The sequence below is a fragment of the Poeciliopsis prolifica genome, unplaced genomic scaffold (genome assembly GCF_027474105.1).
Source record: "Poeciliopsis prolifica strain line A6 unplaced genomic scaffold, Auburn_PproV2 SCAFFOLD042, whole genome shotgun sequence".
NCBI lineage: Eukaryota > Metazoa > Chordata > Actinopteri > Cyprinodontiformes > Poeciliidae > Poeciliopsis > Poeciliopsis prolifica.
Genome location: NW_026562417.1, coordinates 1,482,561 through 1,492,313, shown reverse-complemented (window position 1 = coordinate 1,492,313; position 9,753 = coordinate 1,482,561). Strand labels below are relative to the sequence as shown.

The 9,753-nt window shown below is 42.0% G+C and overlaps 1 protein-coding gene across 3 annotated transcripts in view; it reads left to right on the top strand.

Moving 5' to 3' along the window:
• Positions 1 to 6,863: 6,863 nt before the first annotated feature.
• The window catches only part of LOC129376010 (copine-8), a 66,419-nt gene continuing 63,529 nt past the window's right edge, over positions 6,864 to 9,753 (top strand). For all 3 annotated transcript variants that reach the window (XM_055055399.1, XM_055055401.1, XM_055055400.1), the window contains exon 1: positions 6,864 to 7,143. In XM_055055399.1, the coding sequence (XP_054911374.1) occupies positions 7,046 to 7,143 (98 nt within the window). In that variant the 5' untranslated portion in view covers positions 6,864 to 7,045. The remainder of the gene's footprint in view (positions 7,144 to 9,753) is intronic.

The following is a 9,753-nucleotide window of genomic DNA, read 5'->3' as shown; positions in this document are numbered from 1 at the left end:
GATGTGAAGACTCCCTCCAATTTTCTAAGTTGAGCTGAACGTTAAGCTTATTGTGTAAATATATTTGTTGTTTCTTCCGCTGATTCTGCTGTGCGCAGCTTCCTGCAATATCGGGTACAGTGTGTAAATAAATTGTGATAAGAAAAAAGAAAAGTGCTTTGTAGCAGTGTGTGAGATGACCACACGGTGACAGTGTTGGCCAGTGTTCCTTTAACAATAATGGAAGAAGGCAGACTTTCGCTTCATTTACTGTCTCCCTTTGAAGATATACTTGAATTTGTTAGATTTACAAAGAAGATGAATGTTTATTCAGTTCCTCCTAAAGTTAGAATTGAAATAGAAATGTTATTTCTGAGGGAAAAAAAAACCCAGAAAGGCAAAAGAAAGGGTCAGAAACTCCACGTGAAGGCGAAAGCTAAAGTGATGAGTGATGGAACGATCAATATTTAATGTTCAGCTGCTTGGAAGAATCACATTGACCCAGAGCTACTCAGACTGCTCTGCCTTTACAGCATTACTCCTAATAAGTGCTTTAAGGGGGAAAAGAATAATGCAGCCTGCTTTTGTCAGAGTCTAACAAATCATAACAGCCATGATTGTTAAGTGGCACGAGATTTTCAACCCATCACAAGAAGCGGATTTGCGTTCATGACGTTCGTCCTCACCGCGCAGCTCATACACTAAATGAACATTGATGCTCTCTTTTAGAGGCAGTGCAATGAAAATGGCCGTCCGCTGGAATTCGTCTAGCATTCAAAACTTGAGCAAGATTGGATTTCAATTCCAGTGGCGTTGATATTCACACAGGCGCGCTGTCAATCACACGCCGTCCTCCTTGCTCTCTGCCAGGGTGCTAGCTAGCATGAACACCAGCGACACAAAAGGTAAGTTGTTTTCCCACCATTAGCACATCGAGTAGCACCCACATGAGCTTGAAGGACATCTCTAAGCCCCTCCTCCTTCCTGTGATTGGCTATTTCAGATGGAGCATGGCGTATTTCTGCAGGGAGGATCATATGGAGAAGCTAGAGGGGGTTGTTTAATTCACGTTATTTCTCTCATATTGTGATGACATAGTGATCATTTCAACAAGTATATGTAAAATGTCGTTCTTACAAGTGACCAATTGTGAGGAGGAGCTGTGCCTCTGTAGGCGGGGTTAGGCCCACCCATGCGTTTTGTACAGCCGAATGGTTGCCACGGGGGAGATTAAATGATTTTTTTAACATGCAAAAAAGAATGAAGACAAATAAACTGTAAAAATAAAAAAATCCCATGTAACCATTTATGCTCCTCAAATCTCTCCAGGTTCTGAATCAGGATAATAATCCTCAGAGCATCACACTCTCACTGCCATGTTTGACTGCTGAGATTTAACGCAGCAGCTGGAGTTAAACGTGATGGCGCTTCGTCAACTGTGGCCTTCTTCTAAAGCAAGAGCAACAATCAATTGTTGAACTGAACCAAATGTTTCAAACTGGGATTCCTTGCAACAGATTTCACCGTCAGTTTATCGCTAAAACCTCCCAAAGGAACCTATCCTGTAATCAGATGAACCAGAATAGAAGTGCATGTTTTCATGGAGCAGCAAGAGGATTTTACACAAATAAAACCTATACAGTCATACGAACCCCCAACATGACGTTGCCAAGCAACTAGTGGAGAGACCCACAGAAGTTGACCATGACTCCTTTGTGTGGATTTTGCTTTATGTCTAATATATAAGAGCACAGCTCAAAGAAATTAGAATACTGTGGGGAAAAAAGTTAAACATTTTGGTTTATTTTGGAAACGGAAACTCACACCCTTAATTCATCAAACACGGATTATTTCTCGTAATTTTTGCAATTAGTGATAATGAAAACCCAAAAATCTGATGTCTCGCAAAATTGGAATGTTGTGAAAAAAAGTTATCTCGTCCTCATAGAAAGTTGAGTAGAAGTAAGAAGAAATGTAAAAATAATAGAAAATAATGAGGGGGGTGGGGAACAATGCACTAACTAACTAGAAAACTACCAGGTTTTGTACCTTGGCAACTTTTTTTCTAGGTATGTGGAGGAACTACATAATGGCCTTTCTCCTGAAACATAATCTTTACCATCAGTTTTTTAAAGAAATCAATAACTCTTTCTCAGACAGCCTGCGTGGGCTGAAAGTTTCCCTTCCAGTTTAATGATGGCGCAGTGTACAGTGTTTTTGGATAATATATTCCCCCCAAGTCTGTTCAGTGGACACATGAATTGGTGATCCTTTGGTCTAACCAGATGACCTTGTTTCACCGTTAAGTCTGCCTTTCCAGCAGGAGCTGCACCGCTGCAGGCATTCGCATTGAATACGATCAATACCGATTCTTTCCTTGTGTGAAACGATGGAGGAGGAGATTTGGCTTCGTCTCGTACTTTGATGCTTTTCGGCACTCGTGTGTTGCAGGTATTGCCAGAGGCTGGGAGAAGCTAAACCTTGCTAAACTGTTTCTGCCACCTCTTTTCTCACATTTTGTCACATTTATCAACGGTTTAATATGAACATCAAGTGGATTCATGTGAAACATCAAAGTTAATATATCGTACGTAACCAAAATTGTGCATTTCAAACTTCAAGCGAAACGCTACTTGTGATCTAAAAGTAATATTGCACGTCGCCCCAAACACATTGTCCCATGGTGGTGGCAGCATCATGCTGTGGGGGCCGGGGAAGGGGGCGGTGCTTATCGACAAGTAATTGCAGACAAAGGTCAGTCTGAATTTTTCATTCTGGGATGACGAGCCGTGGCGACCATTTTGCGACCGCAGCCGACTGGTGGTTAAGGGAAGTTCCCCGAGCGAATCCTCCTCCTAAAAATACCGGCGCTTGAGCCGATGAGCCGTGGCGCTGCTCTCCCAAAGTCCAACCCCTGTCCCCCAACACAGATGCGAGAGAGCAGCATCAGTGACACGTCTCTGAAAGGATTTCAGCGTGAAATTGGAGGACTGCATTTCATCTTCTTCATCTTTTTTTTTTAAGTCCCGGCATCTGTCCCTAATTCACCGTTTCACGTTCATTTGCAAAGACTGAGCGGGAAGAAAGAGGTGGGATGTGAATACTGATGATCAGGTGTGAGGGTGGGGGGGTATTATTGAGAGAGAAACGGCTGACAGTGAACAGGTCAAGTGTGTGCTCCAGCTGACAGGATGGTGCTCTAGGAATGGAACTGTCTGCAGCCGATCTCTCCATATAATTGCACATCAGTAATAAATATGTAGGTGTCAGTGCCTGTTAAATCAAGGCGGTTTTGCCGTTGAACTGAGGAAACGAGTGAGTGCACCATGCTACATCATCTCTGCCCAGGCAATGATTAGGCATGGGTGAGCTGTGGAGGAATCTAAATATGTGAATTTTCTTTTTAAATCACAAAATTGAGGAATAAAGTTCATTCTGCTGAAACAAACTACGGTACTCAAAAATTTCAGTTTGTGCAGTAGGAGTTTCACATTGAGGTTCCTGTGATGTTTTGCTTCCTCCAAAACAATGCAGGTGACAATGCTCTGGAGTTTCTTCTTTTTTTCCGATTTGCTTTCTCTGACAATTTCGTTTGCAAGGAAAGCGAAACCATTTTTTCAAAAAATCTCTTCCAATGTCTCCAGCTGAAGCCCCCTGTTTTCCAAAGTCTCACTGGTGTGAAATGCCCGTCGGGTGTTTGTACCATCAGAAAACGGGTAAAACCAAACAATGCAACCGAGAAAAAAACATAGAAATGAACAGGAGTATTGACTGTTAATCAAGTTTAACAACTCCCTTGAGAAATGAGTTTTGAAATACAGCACTCCATTCGGTGTAGCTCAGAAGGTTACTTTCCCAACAACAAATAGTCCCATACAAACAAAATAAACCCACATTTTGTTGCGCCCAGTGATGACATCGATGACATCATGACCCTCATAAAAACAGGAAGTGCTTGGCTGCTCGTCTTAGACACCTGTCCTTGGTGGAGTGTCTGGACTCGGAGACAAACAGGGGTGAGTACAATCGAATAACTTTTAAAACAAGTGAAATTCTCACTGAATAAATGCTATTTACTGTGTTTGCATGTGCTTGGGTGTAAATTGAGGTATAAACTAAGAAATTTTGGTGTTTTGGAAAATTTGTCTTGACGAGCAGAGCTGCCGATTGCTAAACTTTACCAGGAAAGACTGGCCACTCGATTCTTGCTATAGCTCCCAGGGCCTGATTTTAGCAATGATGACACTTGGGGACTGCCAAATGGAGTGGCTGGCCTGTTGTTTAAGAAAGGGGATTGCAGAGTGTGTTCCCAAAGCTCAACCTAGCATGTTGGAGTAGATCAGGGATGGGCAATCCTGGTCCTCGAGGGCCGGTGTCCTGCAACTCTTAGTTGTCTCCCTGGTCCAACACAGCTGAAGCAAATAGCTGAATCACCTCCTAAATGCAGTCAAGTTCTCCAGAGTTCTGCAGTCAAGTTCTCCAGAGTTGACTCAGGTGTGTTGAAGTAGAAATGCATCCAAAAGTTGCAGAAGACCGGCCCTCAAGGCCTGGAATTGCTCACCCCTGGAGTAGATGCTCCAATCAGTTATGCAACCCTGGACCGAGGAGGGGTGGTTTTGTTTTCATGCTAGAATAGTGGATCAGATCTTCAATGATGCAGAATTCTTGAGATCATGTGAGTTTGGTTAGCCAGTTCAAATGTGCTTTATGGCTCTAGGGGCTGTTTGGTCGTGTCCCTCAGTGTTTTTAAGGACAATCTGGTCCTTGCACCACCCCATAAAAAGAAATGCGTCGACACAAAGTCGAGTTTATTTATAGTGTAGGATGGAATTCCTAAGGACTTATTCCCAGTCCTTCTCTTGGTGAATCTCGAGTTATGTTTGTGGAAAAGTCGCTCTGGTTTGGCAAGGTCGTAATGTTACGTTGTTGACGTCTTTCTGGCCGTGTGGTTTGAGGCTGAACGTGACAGCACCAGGATGAAGATGGAGGCAACGGTTGTTGGTATGAAAAAAGTTTGGAGAAAGATTTTCCCCTCAAGAACTTGAGTTCAAATACCTTGACGTCTCCCTGTGAATTACAGGCAAATATTGTCCCTGGGCATAGGGAGGTCTGTGTTACCCATACAACCCCCTCTTGTCTTGACTGGCTGGATGATTCCATCATTTTTATGTGATATATTTTTTCCCTCTCTTTGGGAATGAGACTTGCGACAGTGATGCATATATACAGTAAGCCAATGAGTCCATGCTAATTTTCTGGCCTCTTGTGTGAGCAACAAGGAGTGAACTCATCCGCCCCCACATGGACAGAGGGCGGGGGCATGATGTTTGCCCAAAGGTGCTGTAATGGTTTTCACCACCGCCGCGCTACTCATCAAACCCAGGGCGTGTCAGAGAGCGTGTGAGACGGCTATATATAGAAACGCAGTTGTCCGGTAAACACTCTGAGTAATGCAGGGGATGTTTTATATTAACGTTCAGTGACTTTATTGTCTAAACATAACCCAGACACTCAAAAACTGGTGCAGCATGCGGTTGCTGTGTGTGTGTGTGTTTTTTTTTTTTTTTCAAAATTCTTTTAAGGATTTTTAAAATTTTTTAATTCTTTTGGAGGTCCAACAAAAACCCCGGGAAAAGAAAAAATTCTGTTTTTGTTATTCTCTGATGACATTACAATTAGTGAGCTCTTTGTTTTTGTCCTTTCGTTTAATCCGTTCATGTTCCACATTCTCTTTGTTTACTTGTATGCAAACAAACATGGAAAGACAAACCTTGGGGTTTGTTGCCCCAAGGTTGTTGCCCCATGGATGTTCCCAGGAAAGTTCCTCGTGAAAACACAACATCCTCATAATGTGACACGCCAACATTTCTCAACATACATTTTGGTGTCACTCTATTCCCTGCAAAAGAGTGTTCTGGTTCCGATGCCCAGGGATGGGCACAGAATGGGAACTCTGAGTTTCTAGAGCATATGGTAGAAATCTTTGCATCAGTGTTCTCGGTGATTATAAAGAACTTGTGAATTTACTGGAAAAACCAGAAAATGCCACAGACAAAGGTGCTTTTTAAAGTAAACTGATGAACAGTGTCAAAGTTGACCTATGTAAAAGTATTTTCTTTAGGATTTAAGATTTACAAACCACAAAGAATCTAAACCAAGCACTTGTGGGTGATCCAAAGTTCTTAGGACGCTGTTTTGGATGGTTGTCTGCTAAAAATTATTTACAAAAAAAGTCTCTTCAAATGAGCCGCTCACTAAACCGTTCAAGATCAGCATTTCCAAACTAATAAAAAGCCTCCATTCAATCTCTACACAGGACAAATCCATCATGTGGAAAATAATTCCTTTATTTTTCCATTTTTACAGTGCTCTCTTCATACTCAGATTTTTAACCTGGTCATATAATATTAGAACATCCAAACTTTTTTTCATAGCTATTTAAGTAAGAATAGTTTTTTTTTTTACCCTGCTGCATTTTCTTGAAAGAGAACTCATCGCCTCGTTTTCCACCTATTGCTGCCCAACATCAACTCTGACCATACCCCATGTCATTTCCTGTACAGGTCAAGGGGTCTAGCGGAAGGCGAAATGACGTTCAGGGGGGGCAGCAGGGCATCGTTGCCCTGGGTCTCTTAAAAAACGTGGCGCCGGCCCTGGAGAACGTGGCAACTGGGGCTCCCGGCCAGCAGCCTTGACTGGATCCGACTCAAAATGAACCGAACTGGTGTGACACGCACAGGCACGTGCTCATAGAATCCCGTTTGATTTATTGGCTGATTGTGGCCACTGTTAATTTCAATTGGCTCAATACAAGTCGCCGGGAAAAGAGGGGAGGAGGAGAGGGAGGTTGAGGAAACAGGGGAGGTAGGGGAGGCGAGCGCACAGAGAAAGGGAGAGAGAAAGAGTGAAGTGACATCACATTCCCCAGCTCCTCATTGCTTCTCCTCCTCCGTGACACCTTTGCTCCACTTCTCGGCGAGGAGGCGCGCGCGCGCACGGCGAAGAAACGCGGGCAGAACTGAAGGAACGGAAAGGAAGTGAAAACCTCTGGAAAAAAACTGAAACCATGAACAACACTTTCCTGAACATGGCGTCGATAGGCGACTTCGACCCGCTGAACCCGTCCATTCCTGCCACCAAAGTTGAAATCGCGGTGTCCTGCAGGTAGGCGCGCGGCTCTTAATTGTTGTTTTTCGCTATTTTTTGTCTGACAGCCTAACACTGTGGGGAAAAAACAACAACAACAACAACAACAACAACAAAAACCCCAAAACGTCCACGCTGCTTGTAGACTTTATTTGCTTTACGACTCTGGCAAGTTTGTATCGAACCCATTTTGTTTGCCATAAAGCGAGTTCAGGTCTGACGGGAGGGGGAAAAACCCGACTTGTAATGACGACTGGGATATAATGATGAAATAAACAGTCGTTTATGTTGACTAAAGTCAGCATTTTAGCTGAACTATTTCGTGTTTAAGAGTTGTCAGAAAGGCTCGTATTTGTCACGTTTTTTAACGGCTTCAAGTTTGATTTGACTCAGTTTAGGTGGGTTGGGGGAGTTTCCGGTTCAGGGGGGTCATTCCTGAGGAAAGCGTGATGTCGTGACCCCTTCCACTGGTTTTTTAGAGAAACCCACCTGTGGAGGGAGACTCCATTCGCTCCACTGGCTTGTTGATGCTGCTAAGTGTCAAAGTGATGGTTTATAGAAGAGTGCTTCTTTTTTTTCCCTCCTTATTGTAGGTTTTACTTATTTTAACCAACAGTGTACTTTTATCAGGAGAACCCCTACTACTTTTTTTTTTGTCACTCATTGCATTTACATTAGTTTATCCAATGCATTCACATACTGAAAATCAGCATTACCTTATGTATCGTTTAGATAAACGGCGAAATTTAATGGGTGAATCTTTGGATTTGCTCAGTAACGAGACGGATCGCTTACGAAACGCAGATCCAGGGATCACTTTGGCAAATGGCAATTCTGATTCTGTTCACTAAATTGAAATAAAAATGGTGGGGGGGGGGAGAAAAGAAAGAAAAGAAAAGAAAAACAGCTATGATCATATCAAGTGTCATTTTGTAATTAAGGAAATTTAGGTCTCAGTCCAAGAAGTAAGCACTTGTATCTCCAGGTTGGGAACAGTTCCTGAAAACTGACTCTAAAAGTCCACTTCCTGGAAGCTCAAGCGAAAACTGGCCTCTTGCTTGAACAGGCGCACATTCGCCTGACAGACGTTGTTTTGAGTCCCCACATCCTCTTGTTGTTTACATTAAAAACTGCTGACCTGCCTGAACTAAAACCTGAATGTCGGCTTAGAGTGGCATTAAATCCTCGCAGTATGATAACCCTGAAGTTTATTTTTAAGGCAATTATCTTAATAGAATGTTATTGTGGATCTAAATGTGTAACTCTTTCAACTCCTTCGCAGGCACCTAAATGTTTTCAGTGTGGAATTGACTGGTATTCTTGGTGTTTCTTAGTTTGCTGAAAAACGATCCCAGATCATTTTACTACCACCACATTTTGCTGTGGGTCCGGTGCAGCTTTGGTGGGGCCCTATGTTGTTATGGTGACTATTTGAAAATCGGTTATTCTCCTGCAAAGTTTTAGCCAATGTAAACTTTTGTCATTCTTTTCTGTAAAAATATCTTAATAAATATGATGCAAGTAAGTGCCTTAACTGGATGTTAAGTGAAACTGATATTGTCCATCGATCTCATCTACCTCCACCAAGGTCTATAAAGCACAGATACTCTGCCATGAACGAGGGCTGACTGACGGACCAGGTCACGTCTGCATGTGAGCCCCATAGATATCTATTTAGCAACTTTGTTGCTATATTCAGCAGCTAAAAATGAATCGGTGCTGGCCAAAATCCAAATCGATTGATTATCTCCTGTTCTGTAGTCCTACTTCTTAAAGTAAATATATTAGTGATGCAGAATATCTTGGCACTAACATCAGTTTAATTTCTTTGATTTTTATTTATTTATTTATTTATTTTTACGTCTGCATCAGTTCGATAAATTCAACTGTGCTTGATATTAATAAACGATATTTATTTCCAACTTGTTGCCGTTTGATTCCAAAGGCGAACATGTCACAATTACTTGGTGGTGATATGACGCAGGATTGTTGGGAGTGTGACTGAGACGGTGGGAAAGTCAGCAATGTGCTTGTTTTGGTTTCGAGATGTCAAAAAAAGTTGTAAAATGTATACAATATTTGTAAATAAGAAGCAACACCAACATCGGACATCGATGTTGATTCAGATTTTCATATCGGTGCATGGCTAAACTGTACAATAAAAGATTTTAAAATGGTAGTCGCATCAAAAAACGGATGCTTTGGTGATTTTTAAATTTTTTTTTTTTAAACCCAGCTCCTGACTGATGCATTTGCACAACCACATCCCTCCGATCATTGTAACTTCTCTGCAAATTATAGCTTTAGCTATATACTGCAAATGTCATGAAAATCCTACAGGGACAGCTGAACTTTATTTCTGGTTCGTCAAATTCCCTTTTAATTGATGTAAGGTGTGTGTCCATGACAACTCAATGTTGAAACTGGATAAAAAAGATGGTTAAAACAAAGTATTTGTTTGAGGAATGTGGACCTTCATGTAGCTGTGACATTTGAGTTTTTTTTCCTCTTCTGTTTTTGTCGTTGCTGTGGGCTTCCACAGGATCCATGTCCAAATTTAAAAAAAAAAAGATGGAAATAGGTTTATCATCATTTCATCTATTTACATTATTTGTCTGTATTCCCCCT